The sequence below is a fragment of the Nesoenas mayeri genome (genome assembly GCF_963082525.1).
Source record: "Nesoenas mayeri genome assembly, chromosome: 3".
Lineage (NCBI taxonomy): Eukaryota > Metazoa > Chordata > Aves > Columbiformes > Columbidae > Nesoenas > Nesoenas mayeri.
Genome location: NC_137544.1, coordinates 91,610,194 through 91,634,040, shown reverse-complemented (window position 1 = coordinate 91,634,040; position 23,847 = coordinate 91,610,194). Strand labels below are relative to the sequence as shown.

At 42.2% G+C, this 23,847-nt stretch overlaps 1 protein-coding gene across 8 annotated transcripts in view; it reads left to right on the top strand.

Annotated features, from left to right (window-relative positions):
• The first annotated feature begins 6,577 nt into the window (after positions 1–6,577).
• The window catches only part of EPAS1 (endothelial PAS domain protein 1), a 78,013-nt gene continuing 60,743 nt past the window's right edge, over positions 6,578–23,847 (top strand). For 4 of the 8 annotated variants that reach the window (XM_080342381.1, XM_080342378.1, XM_080342376.1 and 1 more), the window contains exon 1: positions 6,579–6,946. In XM_080342381.1, coding sequence (XP_080198507.1) covers positions 6,921–6,946 — 26 coding nt within the window. In that variant the 5' untranslated portion in view covers positions 6,579–6,920. Of the gene's footprint in view, positions 6,947–23,847 lie in introns of all 8 variants that reach the window. The other 4 variants (XM_080342379.1, XM_080342377.1, XM_080342375.1 and 1 more) reach the window with 2 other exon arrangements.

Below are 23,847 nucleotides of genomic sequence, written 5' to 3'. Positions count from 1 at the left end.
TGGGTAGGTGGAGGCTGTCCCAGATGTCTCCAAGACCTGAGTTGTTCCATGTCACGCTCTCATGGAACTTATGATCCATCCTTGACTTGGAGGGTGCTAAGGGAGACTTGGTTATGGTTGTGCACTGGCAATATTCATGATGGCCTTGGGTTGGTTAAGGTTTTAGAGTACCTAGTCGTATAGTAGTATCTCTGGGACTGGGATTTCAGTGGCCAAGAAATTGTAATTACCCACTAAAAATTGAAAGCTCCAGCAATACTGCACGATTCTTTTAAAGGATGCAATGATCAATAACTTATCTATTTATCAAAGTTTTCTGCTCCCAGAAAAGGTTATTTTTTTCAGCAAGAGTTTGGCATTTAATATTGCAGCAACTGAAGAACTTTGGATTTTTGCAGCTTTACAATGATTTGTCACCTTCTTTTAAGTGACAAGTGTCCACAGGGTTAATGGGTGCAGTGGCTTTGTTAAAAATCAGGAATTTAAGAATAACTGGTTTAAAACAAACACTTTTCAAGATCTTCATTGAAGTAAGTTAGTCTTTGGTGAATAAAAACAAAGCCCAAATCTATTTGCCTGGGTTAGGGTTAAATCAACATTTAGTGCTGGTATTAGAAGAGAGTTCATTGCTTTGATTTTATTCTAACCTAAGTTTTCGTTTAGACTCTGTTAGGAGGAAATTCACTGCTATACAGAAAGCCAGTATAGCCTTGAGCATCACCCACGTGCCATGCAAACCCTCTAGAAGTAGCTGCCAGAGATTAAGAGATTTCCGAGCTGCATCTCCATTGGTGTTTTTGTTCCTAAAATTGAAAAACAAAACAAAACATCTCTTGGCTCTTTTTAAAACTCAAAGTTCTGCAGTGGGCATGTTACACTGTCTCTAAATAAATATTTCTGGAGTGACTGAATGTTAACTACGAGGCATTTAGGCATTGGTATCAGCTTCAGTATTGCAAAAATCTTCAATCACAGCTTCCTATCTCTCTGGCCATTCATCCAGCACACAGTGCTTTTGCTCATGTTTGTGTTGCTGCTCTTCCTCCTCTGTGACAATAACTGTTTCTTGGGGACAGGATGTAATGAGCATTAAAAACATCACCACAAAATCTGATTTTTAAAATCTACCCAGGGGAACAATTTCCCTTCCCATCTAGTACATGTTACTGTTGGTTTTGCTAGCTTTGAGTAAAACACACCTCTGGTGATCCTGCACCCATGTTTCCTTCTAAGAGATTCTATCAAGGAGCAGAAAGAGGCTGCAGACATCTTCTTCCCAACACTAGCACTGACAGCTGGTCTGAGGAATGTGGAGGGTGAAGTAAACAGGCTAAAATGTAATAGGAGGTAATAATTAATATTATATCCGTATGGTGCCAACCTTCCAGAAACATTGCAAAAGAATTTCTCAAAATTAAGGGAAGGCCAGATCTGCTTCACATTAAATTGGACTATTATTGCATTATATAACCAAAAAATCATACAGCAACAGACTATTTTCCTAGATTTAGATCACTCCTGTTCAGTAGTTTTTTAAATACACTGGAGTCTCACGTGTGCCCTAAGTCTTTAAGCTTCCGAGTTGTTGCCCTGGCTGCCCAGCAGTTGTTTGCATTCTAGATGATGAATCGGGGTACTGCTCAGCAAACGTGTTCAGCCTTTATTCTTCAGGGGGCAGTTTAACAAAAAACAAAACAAAGAAAGAAAAAATCCCAAACCAAACGAAAAGTAACTGTGAAACATACTATTTCTAAATAATAAGCTATTGAAGACCCAGGGAATAACCCAGAACAAAAGCCATCTTCATTTAACAATCTGGTTTGCATCTGCTTTCTCCTCAGTTTCTTGGTTGAACTTTCCCAAAATTTCAAAATGATAGTTCCCAGTATCATCACAGGAGTGTTTCTGTGTACTTACTCATCATTGGTTTTCTTTCTAAACCCATTCTATTGCAACACATTGCTACGGTAATTAGACTTTCTTTGTTTTACCACCTTTTTATCCTTGGATTAGGCCTAAGACATCCTCAGTATGTAATTTTGAAAAAGGCTAAAAGATAAGCTGAGTAATTTTAAGCCTTTTAATATTTACAGGTACATTCCCAAGATTTTGGCCATCCTGTGGTTTTTTTTTTTTACCATTGGAGTGTGATGGCTGAAACGTCTGGAATGTGTCTGTAAGTAATCAATGCCTCAAAACGCCAGAGCTTATCTGTGAGCCTTGCTCAAAGGTGTGCACTCAGTATTTGGAAGCTCTCAAAGACTTATTAAGGTATTCCCTCAAAATGACATTTTGAACTGGCTGGTCCAGTATTGCCTATAGAGTGTGTATTGCTTCTGCCTAGGGTAACGGGAGGAGTGCTGTTTTAAGTTGCTCTTAATACCTGTTCTTGTATAAGAGAATATACAGAATATATAGTACGTGACATATATTCTTGTATAAGAATTCTCTCTCTAGCATGAAATTGGAGCACTAGGCAAAGGAACCCTAAAGACTCCATGGGTATGCTGGCTGAGGTGTTGTTCCTTGCCCTGGCAAGCGGTTGCTGCCCCTGTGGGGAAAGGGCATAGCTACTGCTTTTGCAGAAAGTACAGTTATGCTAAGACACAGACCCACCCCTGTAATTATGAAAGAAGGTGTGAGTGTGAGTGACTGGTTGCATAAGGGACAGTACTGCTTTTTTTTTTTCCTAATTGCACCACAGTTCAGGCATTTTTGTTACATCTCCACCTTGAGTAGTCCACACCTTCTCCCATGGGCCTTTTGTGTTTTATCCAGCTTATTTATACATGTCACTTTTTCCCTGCTAACAAATAAACCAAAAGTTTGATATTTTTCTGTCTTCTATTGCATGTGATAAAAGTTCTGTGGCTGTAACTTACTTATTCTGGTGTGAATAAGTGAAGAATCCTGCCTCTTTCCTTCAAAGGATCGGCTGCGTTGCAGTAACAGGGCTGTCCTTTCTCCCTTTCCCATAATGTCATTATTTGTTATTACAAGCATAGACTTTTTTCTGTCATACTTTTTTGCAGTATTGAGGGGCTGGAAAATGAAACCAAATAGGGATTATTAATGACTCTGAAACACTTAATCCTGTCAACAATCTGTTTTTACTAGCTGCTTTTAATATTAATAATAATGCCTTTGCAAGCAATGCAGTATCCATGTATTCTTCTGACTACTCCAGAGCAGTAATTGCTGAACAGTGTTGAACTTCTGTATGTTTTACCTATATTCTTCAATCAGTGCAGGCCAGCAGCACACACACATAAACCAGGCTACAAGAATCACTTTCACTTTGCCCCTGATAGCTATGCCCATCAAACTGGTGCGAGTGCTGATTTGGGTGGTTGATTACATAGATACGCATATTCTGAGAAAACAGTAGTAGCCTAACTGGTCTGAAATCAGCGGTGTGTTTCAGATTTCAGAACAAATGGCAGCAATCGGGAGCTTGCCCGCTGCTTCTCTGGGTGATGGGGTGTTCCTGCCTGGCAGCATCAGAAGGGTGAACTGAGCACCAGGCGCCCAGTTGCCTAATTTCTCAATGTAGTTTAAACTTGAGGGTGAGTTGAAAAAATTGCTCACATCCTACCATTTTATTTTTGTAAGTCTTCTGTTGGTTGACTTATTTTTTCCTTTTTTACCCTAGAGCCTAGTCCAAACTCAGTTAACATAAACTGTAGACTTGAAGGGCCCTTCAAGAACCCATCTGCTATCCCAGCAGACATTAATGACTCTTTTCAAATATCTCACCTGAAGGTTGCTTTTAGGAAATCAAAAACTTTCTTTTCCTGTATCATCTCTAGAATAATTCACATAGGAGCAATGTGGGTCATCTCCTGTAATTTCCAGAACAGAGTGGATGACAAAACCACTTATGTTTTCCATGACCACTAGAAGTAGGGAAGCCTATTATATTGACTTGGCTGGAAACTTTGCGGGTGGATAGCAACAGAAGCAAACCCCTTCTAAAGTCAGCTCCTGAAGTTTCACAAGTACTTTTCCCCTTCCATGAGCTTTTTCCTTGAATTATACCTACTAAACTACATGTAATGCATAGAAAATGAGTAATATGAGAATATGAAACAGAAAGAGCCCTTATGATGGTGATAGTAATTAAGAGGACAAACTGTGCTTACTGTCAGTTCGAGGTTTTTCTTGGCTTTCCTGGCAGTTGCCATCTCCTGCAGATTAAATAATGCATGTTTGTAGAGCAAATGCATTCATGGTGTGGCTCCTATCAAACCTGAGTAGTCCAAGATTAGAGAAAGTCCACCTTAGGGTGGATACTGCCATTAATAAATATTGACTGAACATGAAGGAGATCAAAGCAGTAATGAGGTGCATTTGAGAATAAAATTGTGTGATTCTCTCTACTGTTCTCCATCAAGGAAAAAAGCTTTCTGCATCCTTGTAGGTGCCATGGGGTCCCTTATTGTCGCAGAATATGTCAAGTAGAATGATGGTGCTGTTAAAGATATATTTGATCCTTCTCTCCCTGAATAATCATGGTAAAGAGGAGTAACAACTCAAGTAAGCTCCAGAAGACAGGCCATTTGTTTTCCTCAGAGTCAAGATGGGGAGCTCGGTTGCCAGAAATAATAGTATAGACAACTTCAGGAGGGAGCTGTCAGAATCATTGTGTCTTGCTTCACGTTACTGATGCAGCAGCGAGATTTGCTGGGCACTGATCTGCGTTGAAGGCCCACCAGTCTGTCGCCACACAGAAGGACAGGTGGTGGTTCTTCAGTGGCACTTAGATGTGAATTCTCCTGTTGTGAAAGCATCTTCAGGCCTCATTGGTCAAGAGAGCAAGAGGTTTTGATTGTTTATCAACTACACTATATCGATGGAGGCAGAGCCAACAAGTTAGGCCAATGGGCTAGACCTAAAGTATTTGAAATTTACTGAGTGGTTTAGATTTAGCCGATTTGAATGCTTTTCTTGTCTGATTTCTGAAGGCAAGTTGTTTATCCAAGTGAAGTGCTTTAAGATACAGCAAGGAGCATTGACATCAGCAGAGATCAATGAAGGACGAAGAGGTCTATTTAATCTAGGAAATGAGTGACTTGGCTCTTTGATCCTATTGCATTCTCTTATTCCCAGAAGGTTAAATTTAGTCCTGCATACACAAATTCCCTTTGACTAAGTTTACTTAGGTTTTAAATGTTTGTGGGTTTCTTTTGTTTAGGTTCTCTGATATAACAAGAAAAATCCCCAACTGTTACCACATAATTAGGCTGTTGCTGTGTAAGCATGTGTAGCTCTTTCTGGATTTGGGAGCAGAATGTACAAATTCAAACACAAATGCATTTCTTTAAACATTCATACTGTATAAAAGAAAAAAACTTCTGACCCATTGTACACAAACCAGCCTACAACACAGTACAGGGAAATTGCTCAGATTTGAATAACCAAGAAATAAACCTAGTTTGGCTCATTCTGCCTGCAGTACTTCCATTTTCCAGCAGTAAAGGAAACCCGGTGCAGTTTAATGCAAAGGTGTATGTTTTGGTTTGAGATGTAAAAATGTAAAGTAAGCCTTAGAAAACATAAGAATAAGACTGCAGTTTCTACTGTGATGAAAGAAAATCTCAGAAAAAGTCTTGTAATCCCTTGTCTAGCAAGATTAGTTGCTTTGGTGTAAAATATATAAAAATCAAAGGCAGGGGGTTTTTTGTGTGTTTGTTTTGTTTGTTTTATTACTGCCATCGATCTTATCTGGAGCAAACCATCGAAGGTGCTAGCATAAGATGAACGTTGGCGCTTCTTGCCATGCTTCACTGTGTGTCGACAACCAGGAGTTTTAAAAGTGCATGAGCTGAAATACACAGAAGGATGTAGAAAATAAAACTGAAAAACCAGGGCGAGGAAGAAAGTCCCATCAGGGACTCAGAATTGCAGTCCCTCTGCTCTTTTCCACGTCCCGCTAACTCTGACCGCTACTGCCCTCCCTTCTCTCGGTCCCTCGGCACTGAAACCCGCAGGGGACAGCTGCAACGCATACTCCCAAAGCCAGTACTGTCGTTACTGTGAGCGCCTGTCGTGCAAGACGCTTGCTTACTATTATTTTCACATTTTAAACGTATTTTTTTAAAACAACCCTCCCCTGCCTCGGGCTGCGTTGGGTACCCCAAGCAGCCACAGGCAGGGCCGCCTCCCTGGTTTCTGAGCAGGGAGCTATAGGGAGGCGCTCCGGGTCCACGGGTGCTACCGCGATCGCTCCGCGGCCGCGGGGCAGGTGCCGCGGCGCCCCCCACCCCTAAGCCCGCACCGGCCAGGCGCGCTCGGGGTTACCGGGATAAAAACACCTTGTGGGAAAAACAGAAATAAGTTGAACAACTAATAGGAACAGCAAACCGGCGGCGGGAGGAGGGCGAGGAGTCCCGGTGTCCGCGGGTGTGTGCCCCGCCGGAGCCGGCGCGGTGCCGGTGGGGCGGGGGCGGCCGCGCTGACCCCCGCGACGCGGCCGGGCAGGCCGGTGCCGGGGGCGGGGAGGCCGGGGCGCGGCGGCGGCGCCCCGTCGGCCCCCATTGGCGGGCGCAGCGGTGGCGGCGGGGCCGGGCCGTGCCGGGCCGGGTCCAGGGCGGAGGGGCCGGCCCTGCCCCCGCGGCCGTCGGCGGCCCAAGGTTTAAAGTGAGAACTTTCTGCGGGCGGCGCCGAGCCGCACAGCCCGCCGCCGCGCCGCTCCTGCCCCGCACCGCAGCAGCCGCCGCCACCTCCCCCGGGCGGGCCGTACAATCCTCGGCAGTGTCCTGAGACTGTACGCCCGCCTCGGGGGCGACCCGGCAGAACCGGACTCCGACCCCCGGCCGCCCGCTCGCCGCCCGCGGAGCCGCCGCGTCCCGCGGGCAGGTGCTGAGCCCGCCCCAGCCCGCTCGGCCCGAGAGGCGGCGCAGGAGCCGGCAGCCGCCGCGATGACAGCTGACAAGGAGAAGAAAAGGTGAGGGGGCCGCGGGCGAGGCTCCGGGCTGCTCGGGCCGCTTCGTCCTCCTGCGGCTCTCCCCTTTCCCCGCAGCAGCGGTGTCCCGCGAGGGGCCGCGGCGGGACGCCCCGCGGGCAGCGGTCGGGGACAGCACTGCTAGCGGGACGGCGCGGCCTCGCCTCCCACCGCCCTGCTCCTTTGCGAGGGCTCCGGACCCGGAGCCTTTGCGAGTGCCAGCAGCGGCTGCGACAAGAGTTACTTAGCCCAGCCCAGGCTGGAGCTGGCGGGGAGAGGGGCCGGGGAGCAGCGCTGGGCTCCTCCGGGGCAGCCCCCGCTCCTCCGCCGGGGCCAGAGCGACGTCCCGGCTGAGCCGAGCCGAGGAGCGCCTGCCCGGGGAGCTGCCCCCGCCGGGCGTCACCGCTGCGGGAACCGGCCCCTGCTCCGGCCGACACGTCCCGAGCGGCCGCCGCCAGCCGGAGCGAAGGCGGTCGCCCGGCTCCGGCTGTGGCTGTGGCTGTGGCTGTGCCCGGCGGGGGCTGCAGGCGGGCGGGCAGGTGCACCTGGCGGGCACGGCCGGGGCGGGCGGCTTGGTCCGCAGCTCCTGCGGGGTGGCTTTAATGCACCCGTGGCAGGCTCATTCTCTTGCTATCAATTAGGAGCTAGTTATTAGGAAATTATTTTTTAGTTGAGGACGGTGTTTTTAAAGGACGCACTCTTAGCAAAACATGTTTCACAATTAAAGTGGTCTGGACGTAATTGACAGGCCATGTAAGCACTTACTAATTGTTTAAAACTAACATATTTCGACACATCCTCACTCCAGCCCAAGCACCTGGCCGCATTATGCGTGAGGACTTGCATCCGTGAAGTTCCTCAACTGACAGCAAGTTTTCCTGGAGGGTGAGAGCTTGAGGAGCGCCTCACAGAGCGCTGCTGTTTGAGGAGGATGTAAAGCTAGACATTTCCATATTGCCGTAACTAACCTTCCAAAGGGAATAAAAGTAACCTACTGATTTTTTTTTTTTTTCTGTAGTTTCATCAAAGAGTTTATTTTCGTGTTGGTTCTTGAGATTGAATGGCAGAATAAAACTCATGGTTCCTAACACAGAGGTTACAGGTGGAGATTAGGAAAATAAGTATCTAGCCATGGCTTCAAGCCTATACAATTCCTATGGGTGAGTGAGGGGGCTGACATGGTGAAGGCTGAGCAAGTGAGTAAAGGTCCACGAAGACTCCTAACAGTGTGCTTTATACAGCAGGCAGTCACAAGGTTGAGTCTATTATTGGCTCAGGTTGCTGTTCTGACTATAGATTGTGTTCATAAATGATGTGATTTACAGACTAAGAATTTTATCTTGTTATTTGCCATGTATACTTTCCAACTGATGATGCACTGAACTTTAAACACTGGGTTTTGGTGTGTATAATAGCTCCTTTTTTATTGAGTCACTCTGTGACGATGTAGTAGGGGAAGTATTGTAGTATAAACCCTACTTTTTCCATGGAGCTAGCCTCAGTTTATCAAACATTAATATATTAAGATTAAACAATTACCTCAAGTGTATTTTTTTCTAGGTATCATTCTTCTGTGCAGGGTATAAAATATGGGTACTTTTTGTGTCCTTGTGTGTTGAACAAGAGAGTAAAAAATCATAGTACTATACAAGAGTTATAAAATTCTGTTATAGTGGTTTATAGAGATGAGAATGAAATAGTGTACAATTGAAAATACACTGCATTCATTGTATCACCTCTTTTTAATAAGGCACTCGTAATTTCTCCAGTTTTAACACAGTGAGGGATTAAGCACTGTCTAATGTTGCAGGACAGCACGCTGAAGTGCTTTGTGGAAATACTTTTCAGATACAACATAGAAACTTCACAGGACTAAAGTTTCAATGCTAATCCCAACTCTGTCACTGATTTTATGTAAATATTGTGACAATTTTCTGTCTCTCTCAAAAGGAGGCTAATTGTTATCTGGCTCATGGGTTTGATCAGTAAATTATTGTTTGTGGAGGAACCGGGACAGTATCAGCTGAGGGATTTAAGGCAGCTTGTTTGCGCCTCCCTGTTTGTGCGCATATGTATGTCCCTACTGGGGATGTACGCTATGTAGCCTATTGAAGCAAGGCTTTTTTGTTTGTGTTTTTTGTTTTCCTTTTTGAATTTTCCATTACTGCTATAGAACAGATTTATTGCCCTGAGTTCAACAGTTGTTGTATTATTTGCTTGATCTCTATCCAGATATGCAGCTAGGAACTCTAACCTGACTTACTAATAGCATTTATAAATCAATTTCAGGGAGAAAAGGTGGTGGGGGAAATCTGGTTTACCAGATTTGCAGGCAGCTCTGGAACATATGTTTAGAGAAGCAGTTCTCTTACTGTCAAACAGATGCTCCATGGAAGATAATCTTTGATTCTTTTAATGGTCCATTTAAGTTGAAGAGCATCCTCAGGTTCTCATTTGAAGCTCTCTCTGTCAATAGAAAAGAGCAGTTACTTCCTTTGGAACAAACATTCTAGCACTTTCAATAGGCTGATTTCCCACGTTTGAAGTTAGTCCAAGATACTGAGTTGAGATTACTGTCATTATTATTTTAATTTAATTTAGAAAATAAATCTTAATTATCTACAGAGTCTTAAATATGAAGTGTGATGTTTCCTAGAATGCCAGTAATTAGTAATTGCAAAAAGGAGAAGTAAAAGGGTAGAACGCATTTTAGAAAAATAATAAAAGCTAAGGAAAAAATATCTGTGATCATTGTGCAGTGTGATGACAATTAGTAGACAGGCCTCAGGTTAATTAGGACAGTCTTGTAGAATATCTCTGTGTGTTTTTTAATTATTTAGTCATGTGGTTTTGAATTACTTGAGGGACATATTTTATTAAGAATGGATGTTGTGTTAAATGGACTGTCCTGGATGGACGAAATATATTTGAGAAAATTTGAAACCAGACTCAGGACAAATCAGGTACCGCTGAGTAGGATGCATCATTTGGCTTCTTCTTTTCAGTTGTGTTGTTCGGGGATTTTTGTGTTTGTTTTCCAGTTGTATGAAAAATAAACCAATTTTGCAGTTCAGGGAGATTCTGTACTAGTTGTCCCTCTATATTTACATGGTGCTGTTTTGTGATCCTAGGGGTGTAATGCTATATAAATCTGTTTAACTTTGTCTGATGCAGATACTAAATGAACAGGATTCCTCCCAGTTATTGACTAGATAACTAACTGCTTTCAAATGCCCGTTCACTGTGGGCTTTATTAATGCCTCTAATGAGGCAATTTGTGCCTCAATTTTTTACTTCAGGAGAGTGATTCTGCCAAGCTGAGGTCACTCCTGGCTGCTCCTCCTCTGGATGAGGAAATGGTCCTGACAGCACCGCTCTCCAGAGCTCAGGTAGTCGCTGGCTCTTAATGGATGTAATTTGGATGCCAGGCAATGTGAGCGTTTTGATGTGCCAAGGTGTTAAACTGCAGGTTTCAGGAAACATACAGGCTCTCTTTTGTTCTACCCACTATGCTTTCTGTGTTGAGGTATGTCACTGTTGTCAGGTGTTCTACCTTGTGCCTGTTGTTCTGTGATGGTGGTGAGTCTATCCACTTGCCATCATAGGTTGTTCTTTATATTCTTGGAAACCTCCTTTTTTTGTACTTCAGCTGATGGAGCTTTGAATACTTTCCTTCACAGACTAATAAAAAAATTGTTCAAGTTTTGTTATTGCTTAACATCTCCCTCTGTACAGACCATGTGTTTAATTTACTACTGTTTGCTTCTATGTTAACATCTGCCCTTTTATTTTTCTTATGTAGAGTTATCAAAAGGAAATGTAGTCTCCTGAATTCATGATGAACAATCTGTTGAAATAGCCTCTTTGGCACATGTTTGTGGTATGTTAACTTAGGTTTCAGCACCAGAAACGCAGGCACTTCATAGCCTGCAAGTCTTACTGAGTGACTCTGGCCAGTCCTACGCATCACACTTTGATTTCTCCTTGTCTGGCTCCAGCATTCACCACCCTTGCTGTATTTCTACAGGTGTGGAAAGGATTTTCCTACCAGAGGGTGGCCCAAGGGCACACGAATGAGGAATGACAGGCTGTACGCATGCCTCCATGTGTCCCTTTGCCTGCAGTGGCACGTAGCAGAGGTTGGGCTGAGCTCTGACTTGGCATCCTAGCCTACTTGGGAAAGCTTTGACTTCTGCTGCCCAACTGCTATGGGTTCACCTCTACAGACCCAAAGCGTTTGTGCGGAATGAGGGCTGCACGCGTTTTTGCCGTGGGAGCAGTGTGTGATGTGAGGGCTTCCCCGTGTGGCGTGTACCACCCTCTGGAAGGGATCTGGGCTTCTGGGGGTTTGTCCTTTGCAGCAATGCCGCGAGGGCTGGCTCTGCTCGTCCTTAGGGCTTAGCCCAAGAGCTAAGTTAGAGATCTAACACCCCTTGGCCTACAGCACCTTTCTGTGTCACATTCTTTTCACTTAATCCTCTGATGTCGGTTGTCTTCTGTCACATTTTGTCCTGCATGGGTCATTGGGAACGTCTTGCATATTGGAGGTACTCTGCTACTAGCAGTTTTGGGATTATGCTGCTAATTTAGGAGACCCATAATGAGTATCAAAAATTGATCTATCTGTCTTTCTATAATGTTTTTTATTATAGTGGATTCATAAACATTGAGTATTGTTGGTTTTAGGTTCCAAGTAGGAGCCACTGTTAGGTGTGGTGAGGGCAGAATTCTTGAAGTATTGAATGTTTTGCTATTATTTTCAAATGGATAACCTTCTTAAAACTGAGAATTAGGATAACCATTAGAGTAAGGAAATGAGCAATACAAAGGCAGTTTGTATTTTAAACTAATTTTGATATACAGAATGGTTTTATTCCTCTAAAGCTATTTGAGAAATGCTGTTTTGTTAATCACTCCAATATTCATTGTGTCATGTGTATCTTAGAGATTATAAATACTTTTACTCCTAGTAAATGGCACGAAGTTCACCGAACCCTTTTCCTAAATTAAGAGAAAGTGCAAGTGTGGTTATTATGCAGCTGCCATTTTATTTTTTTTCATTTATCGTTCTTGTGCTCCATTTGCTTAAAAGGCAATATAATAAAGTAGTTATCAGCTAAGGATACGATCTTGGGTGTTTGTATAAGAAAAAATAACTACTTTCTTAAATTTAAAAGGCTACTTTTTATGAGGACTCTTTCTGAATTATGTAAAATGGGAAACTGTATTTTACTGTGCATTTGGAAAGTCGATTAATGAAGTACAGTAGGCCAACTGGCTGATAAATAACTAATGATGCAAAGTAACTCTCATTTAATTATGCTTTTTACTTCTTGAGCTCAAATCTAATGATGATTTTGGTTCTTTACTCTGTAACTTTATTTAGGTCTAGAAAATTTAGCTGAAACAAAATCTGCCATAATAAGTCTTGATTAAATGAGCATATTTAGGTCTTAAAACGGTTAGAATTGTAATTTAATTTACTTGACTGTTATTCCAAAGAGTTTGGAGTTGGATGTCTGTTGTGCTTCTCTGTCCATTGCCTTACACGACACAGCAAATATTCAATATTTAATTCTAGAGAAATTCATCAAATGTTTTGCCAGACAACAAGTAAATTTTCTTTATTTGAATTTTTATATCTGGTCTACAGTCAAAGAGGTGCCCTGGTCTTGACCCTTCCTCTGTGTGCAAGTATCTGGAATCAGCGGTTTTCTTTGATTAGGGGAATGTTTAGGGTGTTACCTCCAAAAAGATTGACTGAAAAATTCAGAAACTTTACAAATGCTTTATGTTAGCTTGTGCGTGTGCGATTAATACTGGCTTATTGCAGCTTTATGAACAAGTTCTGTGCATCTTCGGCAGGAGGAAAAAACTACTTTCTTATTTTGCTTCTGCTCTCAAGTGGGACAAAAGCAGGATAATACAGCTCCCAAGCACTTTTCATTCATAATGCACATGTGTTGAAACATCCCTTGTGTCACAAATACTTCTTCATTCTGCAGTGTATGTATTCATACAGTGATCTGCTTTCAAGCAAACGTTAAGTAACATGTTTTAATTTCAAGTATTTGTGGAGTATCTGTAGAACCAAACTAACTGTTTTCCAAAAAGTTCTCAACAACTTGTTTTTGTTTCCAACAAGATACAGGGGAATAAACACCTCTAAAAATGTGTCTTGCCCATGCCTGGCTCCTCCTCCAGCCCCTAGTTCTGGAGGCCTGCCCCCAAATCCCAGCTGTAACCTATGTGAATAAAAACCCCAGGCCAGATTGCAGGCAGGCTGTAAAGCAGGACTGTAATGGAGAGAACAACTGGGCTGTGGCCACTTACAGGATTTGGCTCAGATTTTGATTTTTATTTTTTTTTTATAATAACATCAGTAAGCTTAAAGAGTTATTGCCTCACCGTGATCTGAAGATAATTCACAGCAACTAATACATCTCAACTATTTTTGCCAACTAGGCGTAGTGGTGATTAGGTCACCTTTTGCTCTATGAACACAGTGCTTATTTGGCAGTGTACCAGGATGAAAGGTGAGGTGAACAGAATGATAACTCCCCCACGAGTATCTGCTTTGATCCTTCAGATCTGTAAAATGAAGGATGTATTTGTGAAAGAGGTGGTGGGCAGATGATGCTATTTCTTATTAATCTGGGCTGGTGTCACACTCAAGTTTCTTTGAATTGGAAAAAAAAAGAAAAAAAAGCTGGGCACTCAGACGCTCTTTTCCACTGTGGGGAGGCTGCACCAATGATCAAGATATCCTGAGAGATGCTGTTTCTCACCTTCCCCACTGCAGTACCCACCCTCAGTTTAACATCTTAGCTGTCTTGTTGCTTTTGCGTGGAGGCTATCCCTGGAAGCCAGAGCTGTAGTCGTTGGGGACATGGAGTGATGGTGCATGTCTGGCTTTGGGTCCCATGCTCTAGTGGGTTACCCTACTCTTCATATATATATATAATGTATTTTTTATAGAAAAGCTGTGAGTGCTGAGTCCTACATGGGCTCTGTTGTCTGCCTCAACTTTTTTTTTTCCACAAATCACTCCTTCCATGTTGCTTTTGCCTCCTTCTTTGTGGCCTTGGCAGAACAGAAAGCTGGAGCACTGCAGCATCCCTTTATATTTGGATATGAATAATCACATACATTCAACTACTTTTACAAATGATGTTTTGGAGTTGGAGAGTGTGAGCAGTCTGACCCTCTGTTTTTGTTTCAGGAAACTGTGTTATCTAAGGAGAGGCTAAAATCAGAAGGCATATGGGGAGGGTTGTGCGTTCGTTGCTTGGGGTTTTTTGTGTGCGCCTTTTTTATTTATTTATTTTTTTTTAGATCGAGCAACTCTCCTAATGGATGAATCATGTGGGTGTAACTTATGGCACTTGATAGCAAGCAGTCTGTCTGAAGGTATATGTGTAATGAGATTACCAGGATCATTTAGAAATTATTTGGATCTACTGAAACGTGAAGTTAATCTATTGTAAATATTTGTTACTCATTATCTAATATATCAAAATACATTTAGTTATAGTTGGGCAAATGAAGGTAAGATATAAGGTGCAAGTTTTGAACGATGAGTTACTGAGCAGTGGAGGAGATGCAGATGCAGTTGGTGGAGTGGATCTTTTCTGTAAAAATTAATATTTTCTTAGACAATAATTTTCCACCACAAGGGAATCAAGAGCTGGTGAATGAAGAGGTGGGACTGAGAAGTTGGCAAAACATTTGGAGAGTGCTGAAACATTTTAGATTTGCCTTCATTTTAATAAAATATCTGAATTCCTGTGTTGCACTATATTGTGAGTCTAAACCTGGATGTTTTAAATTTCGTTTGAATGACACTTAAGTAATCTTCAATGTGCTTTTAATTTCAAGATTATTTCTTTTTCTTTTTCTGATGTTTGACTCAGTTGTTTTGGTTTTGGTGGGGTTTTGTGTGTGTGTATTTTGTTGTTCTTGGTTTTTTGGTTGATTGGTTGGTTTTTTGTTTTGTTGTTCTTGGTTTTTTGGTTGATTGGTTGGTTTTTTGTTAGTTTGGGGTTTTTTGTTTTTTTCTTCCAGATATTCTTTGTTTTACTGAAAACCATGAGACACATACATGAATCTGGTTTAGTGGCTTGACCTGAATCAAGTTCCTGTCTTCCCTTCAGGAAGAGTCTTTATCTGCTAAACCAAAATATTAGGTATTCCTTTTACACTACTCATGAAGCCTTCATCACTTGAACAGTCCTAGTCTTTCAAAAACTGCAATTGCTTAAACAAGTTACCCAGCCTGCCGAGAATACTTGGTTGGTTTTGGATTGGGTTAGGCAGGAATTGTGACTTGTGATGACAAAGGTCTTCGCTGGCTTTGGTTATATGAACAGCTTTTTAAAGACAGTAGTATAATTGAAAACATAGCAGTAAAGGCCCTCTCCACCCCCTGGCCCACGTTACTGGCTCCTGGTATGACAAACAAGAAAGTCGAAATGTGAGAGAGATTAAAACAGCATGTTGCAGAACTTCTAACTTTGTTGTTCTTGAAGGACTGATAATTTCAGAGTTGTGTTCTTGAAAACCTGCCTACATATGATGAGAGATAGAAATGTTTGCCTTTCCCAGGAAAGCTATTGCTTTAAGAAACAGATCTAAGAATATCTTGAAATATAGTGATCCCAGGTGATATCCACCTTTGGCCTAGTACATGTGTTTTCTTTAGGTAGCCATCTTCTGAGTCCCTTAGTATATATTATTTAATACACATAAGGTGATTTCCTTAATGGGTTCAGTTTAAGAAGCCAATACAATGGCCTGAATACGTTGCATGAAATCTAAAATATCTGCCCTATCGCTCTTCTTTTATTGAAAGGGAAAGCTATTGCTAATTTGTAGTTTCAGAGGCCTAATGAACTTTAAAAATCTTAGCACTGGAAAAAATCCACCATGACCTGAAATTTTTAGTGCTAATCATCTAATAGTGTTCAAAAGTTACTGTATAGTATTTTTCCTTTAAGATATATTCACAAGCTTGTAAGATAAATATTTGCTTAAGTAATAAGCTGAAGGAAGTATGAAGTCGGATGGTTATTAGGCCGTTTGTATAAAGGTAGTGGAAATCGCTTTAGAGAACATTCCTTGTATTTTGTTTCATCCATTAGCATATCTAAGGTCTTTACTGCCATAAAAAGGTACTTAAACTCATGGTATCACAGTTGTCGTTCGCACTTGCATTTGTATGATAAACTACAAAGCAACCTTATTCAGTCATTGTGTTTGGGACATTCTCCTGGCCGGTGTTGGTCTTTCAGCCCTGTCCATTCATTCACAATTGTATCACCCTCTCTGCCAGTAAATTGTTGGTGTTATTGAGTACTTGCTGTCACAATACTTCAAAGATCTTTGTGACGTTTACAAACACTCAAAAGAAAAAAAAAAAAAAAGAAACACCTCTCTCTGTATTTCTACATTTGTAAGTGGGGAATATTGCTAGGAATGTGCCAAACTTTCAGCTGTCATGCAATTTGTATGCAACATTTTTGCAAATACCAGAGTATCTTCTGAGATTGCATGTGTCGTTGTGCCTGTTTAGAGTTTTATATGCCATTATGATGAAATAATATACTTGTCAGCTGATGGCAATGACAGTATCTTCAGACTCTTAGGTGGTTATGGAGAGTATTGACTTAAAGCCAATATGAAGCTTCCTTAAAACAAAAATGTTTTTTGAATGATCTATGGATTGGCAGTATCATACATTCATGTGTGAAAAGAAATTCAACCTTCAGTGGCTTGCCCAGTGACCAATTATAGCTTTACTCCACTCCAGGATTTTTAGTTAGAACTCAGTTGCCTCCAAGTATGTTTCATAACCTGTGAGAGAAGACTGGAAATTGGTGGAAACCCATCTGGTAGTTTTCCTGTAGAGCTTTTACCAGGGGATTCTTCTGGGAAAGCTGCATTTGCTCAGTTCTCTGAAGAGGAAAGCCTTTGGGAAGGGGTGAACCTTTGGAAATGGCCTCTGCTTGTTGCCCTCAGCAGGAGGGAAGAACTGTTTTTAGAGGAGCAGTGGGGCTTTGCTTACTGCTGGCTCTAGCTGTCCCTGGATTTTTCCATCCCTCCTTACAGGGAACTTCTGTCACAAAGGAAATCCATGACGAATTTAGCTCTTGGTTTACTTCTTCCAGTGTATCCCCATATTGACCCGGGCAACCTGTTTCCCGTCACCCTGTAAGCTGACTCATGTGCATCGGGGAATGCAGAGAGTTGGTATTACCCAACTTTTGCATGAGATGGGTGACGTTCGCTGGCAGAGGAGGAAACCAATACCCCATCTAGCCAAGATGCCTGGTCTTAACACATTAGCATTACTAACCTTTTTAAGAAAAGGTAGATATTGGGGGGCAGGGGGGCAGCGGTGATCCTTTTTACTGCTTAACACAGCACTTTTACATGTGTGATTGGGAGGCAGATTTCTCATTTGAATGATGGAATGTAGCTTGGTTCAGCTGCGGGTGGGCTGTTTATGTGTGACAGCTGTAAGATTATCAGTTACTGTTAATAACTCCAGTTCTTGGTTTTTCCCCTGAAAATGATTTGAAGGATGTGTTTATTGCCATTACTAATCAGAGGGATGTTTTTGTGGGAACATCCTTTCTGTGCTCAAGTTGTCTTGACACTGCTACTGGCTTTTACATAACAGCAAAGCCGTATTTGTGTTCCCAATGATTCACAAAAGGGGACTATCCCGTTCACTTAGGCATGTGCTGGCTTGAAAATGGAATAGAAGCAAGTGCAGATATCTTGAGGGAAACTTAATGCTGGTGTTTCGAAACACCCATTATGTCCCACTTAAGAAAAACAAATCCCCCAACTCTACTTTTGTTTGTTAATCGCGCGACTGGCCTGAACAAAGCCTCTTTGGCATGGGGACCTGGGCCAAAGTGCAGTGAGGCTGAATAAACCCATTTCTTGGATTCTGTCTCTTGAGCTTGTTCGCCGCTCTCGGCAGAGCTGGCTGCGAAAGCCGTGTCTGGCTGCTGAAGAGCAGCTTCAGCAAGTGGCTCTGGCCTCAGAAGCTGCGTCTCCCATCGCCTTTCCCCTCCACGCCCTCTCCGAAGGCTCTGCTCACCCGGCCCCGGCTCTTTGTCCTTGCTGGGCACCGGGGATATTGGGTTGGTAATGTAGCCTGGGCAGGGCAGCTGATCTCAATCATTATCCTCTCTCCCTGGTCTGGAAAACTGGGATGGTAGTATATCCTTCCTTCCACCCTTTGTGTGTCTTATTTATTTAGACTGTAAACTTTTTAAAGCAGGGACTTTCCTATTTCTATGCACAACACAATGCTGTAGTGATGTTGGCAAGAAGCTTGTGTGATAAACCTAACTTGAAAATGCTTAAACAGAGGGTTGTCAAATGGAAGGAGTTTGGTTCTCTCTCGCTCTTCCTACATCACCTGGTTAGTTGCTTTCTTTACTGCACCATTCCATATAATCCCTCAATATGTAGGTTACACCCACATGCTGATGGGTGGACCTAACAGCTTCATTTCCTTCACCTTTGAATTTGGCCTTCCTGTTGTATAAGATCCATATGCAATTTGGAAGCTTCAAGCAATTGAGGAGATAGGGCAGTGGTGGCAAGGGATTGCAATGCCCAGAAGGTGTCTGGGAGATGGCAAACCCTTTATTCTTTCAGACTTCATCACAAAGCAGCCAAGTGAGCAACCTGTCGAGCAACAAGAGTGAAAAGGAGGGTTTGACCATCACACCAAAACCAGTCCTTTCTGCAGATGGGGAGTTCAGTCATGTTTCAGCCAGCAATCGTTTGCTCTTGGTTTCTTTGAGCTGAGAGCTGTGAGAAAGGAAAGCCCTGCTGAATTACAGGGTTAATCTGACGTGGTTTTCGAGGTTAGGTTGTTAAAGCTTCTTCATATAGACCACATGGACTGAAGCCTGTGGGTCTTCATTCGTGTTAAGGTTTCTCCTGCATATGGGAGGCAGGGCAGGCCTGAAGAGGGAGCAGGCATGTTCTCCAGTGTAAAGAAAAGATACTGAGAAAAGCCTGACATTTTATACAGGCTTTTATTGGCAGCTTTGCATACTGTATACACAGGCCCTGAAGGAGATAATGCGAGAAGCTGTGTTATCTGTATAGCACTGCTCCTTTCCCTTTGCCTGCCAAATCTTAAGACAACATTCCCCGCCCCCCAAACCTAAACGCCACCATAAACATGGTGTAACTAAACCAAATTCCAGCTTCTCTAAAGGCAAACATGAAGCAATGAACCAGCACTATTGCTTACTGACTGTTTTAAAAACTTATTTTAAAGAAGGTGGATGACAGCAAATAGTGTTTATTCAAAAAAGCAGTGACTTTTCAGTGCTCTTGCAGCCCAGGGAATAAAATGAGCAGGGAGCAAAGTCTGCATTGCAGGTCACAGGAAGGATTTCAGGTTCAGTGGTGGCTGATGTAGAGCAGAGGTCCACCTGAAGACAGAGCTGAAAGAGGAAGGGTGTCTGCAGCCTGACCTTTTAAAACCTTTAAGAGCGAATTATCTCAACATGAAGTCATTCTAGAGCATTCTTTTGGAGGGACTCCATATGACGAATGCAGTGTGAGCAGAAAATGGTTTTGTTATATTGCATTTTGAGTAGGTTACAGCCGTGCAATGAGCCTAGTGAGTCATTTGTACATTGAGCTCTGTGCTCTTGTTGGTCAGGTTTCTTAGTTTCAGTTTGTACCTTACTTAACAGATTGAGTGCTCAGGCTTTTGTACCAAAATAAATTCAGCTCCAAAACCTTTGAAGTCTGATAGTATGTCGAGAACTTCACTTAAAATGAAGCTCAGTTCCTGCCTGAGACCTCTGGGTACTGCTTTGTGAAAATACCTTTGAAGAAAATGTGATATAAACTGTGTGTTGTGTGAACCTTCATTTCTCTAAAAGGGAATTTAATGATGATTCCACTTGGGCTCTACTTCTGCTAGCTGGTGGATTAAGCAAATAAAATTGTCAAATAATTAGTAAGGTATGAGGAAAGCAGAGCAAGCATCTGTTCTTATACCATTCTTTGTCTAGGAAGTCAGTTCTGATTTACAAAATTGTAAGAAGGAAATATTTGGTGGGCAAATCTGTTTCAGTACATTTCATTTTGAAGGTATTTCATTTGCTTACATACCAGGAGATGTTGTAGAATATAAGGTGAAGCTGTGGAATATGAAAGTACTCTACTGAAGGAAAATAAAGTGAAGACCTCAACCTAGAGATATACTGGCTATTAAGAGTCAGAACATCTCCCCTTCCACCCAGAGAAAGGGAATGCTGTGTTGCTTGTGGTGGTAGGTGTATTAAGTGTATTATAGTTTTTGCAGCTGACTATGAGTTGCATACAGGAGGTTCAGAGAAGAATTTTGTCTGGGCGAGTGTTGCCTTTAAACTACTGGGAAATGCAGTCATCAAAAGAAATGTTAATGGAAGAGGTACTTACAACAGAAGATGAGGCGATGATTAGAAGAGCTGTCATCTTTTAGCTTGTTTTCTTTAAGAGTTAAGGTTTACACTGTTAGGGTATGTCTTTGTCTACATTCCTGACAGAGCTGTAAAGATCTTAGGGATATTAAATGCCTGGGAATAGGTGTTCAGAAACAGTGCTGTGATGGCTTCGGGGAAAGGCTGCAGCACGAGCGCATTCCCCTGTAGAGACCAGAGACTTTGTAACTGGGAGATATTTGCCTTGATATTTGGTAGAAATAAATAGAGATAAAATGCTTTTCTTTACTCTGGGCATTTCTGAGTGTTTTCGTGTGCTTAAACCTTACAGGTTTTGGATAGGAATTGCTGTCTTCAACTGGAGAAACAACTGGACTTCTAACCAGCTAGAACTCTAGATCCAGATGTAGAAAGGTCTGTTTTGGTTGGAGAGGTCCAACTGCATGTGCATTTGGTGTTGGTTGTCAGGTTCATGATTAATTTTGGGTATTGTTATGCCGTTGGTAACAATGAAGGTAGTCACCATGCACATTTTCACTTTCCTGTGTTGCTGCTGTGCTCACTTAATTATTTTTGCAAAAGTGGTAGGTTATGGGAACCTTTTTGTGTGTGAACCATGGGGAAGACGGGAATCTCTTGTTAAGAGTTGCGTATGTTTGTCGTTCCCATAAGCGATTGTAATGATTAAAACTTCTAAAATTGGTTTGTTAGCGTTGGCAGTCAGTATCTGCTGGAGATCTATTATACTTCTCAGAATTGCTTCCCCCAGTCAAGGCAGTACTACTGTTTGTTTTTTGTTTGTATTATGTATTTGCTGGAAGGAGAGCACTATTGTGTGTTTTTTGAGGGTGATTACAAACATAAAATAGATTCTCTTGAGAATGCTTTGTATACTCTCATCACAATTGGTAATTGTTTTGTGTTGTGTAAGACTTTGCATGCTGCACTTCTTGTTTGGCAGCGTGTATGTGTGTGTGAACCTCAAAATGGATTCCCACCTCCAGCCTTTTATCATTGATGTTTTAAAGGTAAATCCTAGAACAAAGCATTAGGCTTCTCTGAACTCACATATTGCTGCATGATGAACGTTTGTCAGATTAAGGCAAATTTTTTCAGCTAGTTTGGAAACAATGTTTGCTGCATTTTAGTGGATGTCTTCTACAAGTAGAACCTGGATGAGATAGTTCTTGAAACTTTCTGCATGGAAGTGGACTAAAATAGCATAGTTGTGTGCAAGGTGGGTGTCACCTTTTTACACCAAGTGTAGTTGCAGTGGTCATTCCAAAATGCCAAGGGAAGAGGAATCCATAACCCTCATATATCCTATTAGCAGAGTGCCTGGAGGTAGATGGGCAAGATGCATGGAAAAAATGAGGCTTCTGCCAAACGTTTTCTTTGTAGGTCACTTATTGTAGTTGAAATTACAGGGAGCATTAGAACAAGCGGTCTATTAGCAAAGCCATGAAAACAAACCATTTGCCACTTCTAACAAATGTTGGACAAAAATATGCTCCGAATTTTAAAAATAAGTGAAGACTTGGCAAAAAATAAGACCCGGGTTTATCTGCATTTCATCAGGTACATGGCGTCCTGGACTGTAGCCCACTGGCAAAAACATGGGGAGTGTTATCCTTTGCAGCACTGGGAATGTTCTCTGCTGAATTTGGCGCCAATGACCGAGCTTTGCTTGTTAGCTGAAGTTCACACAGACTCCTTGCCAGGCCTGCCCAGAATGCTGTCTCCTCTGACTTCCTGTGGTCTTGCATAATATTTCCTTGCTTCTTGTATAACTGCGTCTCGATCTGGTCACTGCCCAGCTGACACGGTTGACTTTTTTTAAGAGGCCAGTCCAGCAAACGTGAGGCCGAGCCACGTCGGTGGCAGGGGCGTCCCGGCGGTGACGTCGATGGAAGAGCCCTCCCACGGGGAAACTGCCGGCGATAGGGCTGTGCGGTGATGCCGATGTACCTGAAGGCAGTAAAGTTGACTGCTGCGGCCTCGTGACGAGATAAGCGCAAGGCACGGCTTCGGATTGACTGCTCCTTTGAAATACTCAACGCTCTTGCTCTAATTTCTGTGACAAACATGGGTGTTAATTAAGGAGCGGGGGGAGGCAGCACCGCAAGCGGTGTGCCGATGAATGAACACATTTTCGGAGCACCGTGGAATTCTCATTGTTGCTAGTAGTCACTCAGTTAAAAGTCCTTACATTTGCCTGGAAAATGTGCTCCAGGTATCCAGAGTATTAATTTCAAGATAAGGATAGCAAGTGAAGGCATTTAAGAAAACAGGCTTTTCATTCTGCTGGTTTTTTTAGTGCTTCCACAAAAGTTGTTTCGACAATTGTCTGCTGCCAAAATATGCATTGATTTTGCATTACTGTTGAAGCAAGCGTATTTATTAATATTTTACGAGGCTGGATCATTTGTATATATGTTTTGAAAGTGAATTTCATAGCAACATGTGTCATATAACTGACTATTTTTCTAATAGTAGTGTTTGTGCATGCATTTGTACATAGAACACTGTGTAATTACAGAGCTTTGTCAGTAACTTATTTTCAAAAGGGCGCTCATCTAACATGACGCTTTCTAGGACCCCCTTTTAAATGCAGTTTTCAAGACATTTCTCATGTGCTTTGGTAACCCCATTCCTGGCATGGTTTTGAAAAGCTGAAGAGTAGAGATTACAAAATAGTTGCTTCAGTATGTTTGTAAACTTACTCAACAGACTGTGCTGATTTGTGTGTTATAGTTCTCAGATCTGGTATGATTTTCCAGTTAAATGCTATCTGCTGTGAAGAAACAGAAGAGTAATTTTAATGGAAAGCATTAGAATTGACTTAGTCATCAGTTGTGTGAGGTTTTGTTTAAATCATCTCAAACCGTCATCTCTTCCATGAATCCAGGTCACCCATTTGTCATAGTAACTTTGACATCAAAAAGTTCATGCTGCTTACACATGACTTCTTGCAACACTGTCTATTAATCTCATTAATTTAATGGAAAATACACTTTTACTGATAAATGTCTCTTATGAGGCAGCTATTTTGGTCATTTAAAAGTGGTTTATTACCTTATATTCTTAGGTCAACATTTTAATGACTACAGTCTTGCTAATATAATGCTTGGAGAATTGTCAAAGTAATATAGTGGTGATACTACTGATGTCTAGCAGATCATTTTATAGTATGGTGAATATCAACACTTCTGGGGAGTGTGTATTACATGTACTGTATTTTTGGCAGATGGATGCAAAGCCAGAGTTCTTAGTATGACTTGACCACACAGCTCTAGCATCATGGATGCCAAATAAACTAGGTTCACCTCAAAATGTTTTTGCCAGGAATGGAGAAGCTGCTTTATGTGCCACTACCAAGCTTGCTCCTCACGGATGGGTTTGGGATCCTGGATAAGCTATACGAATATGATCTGC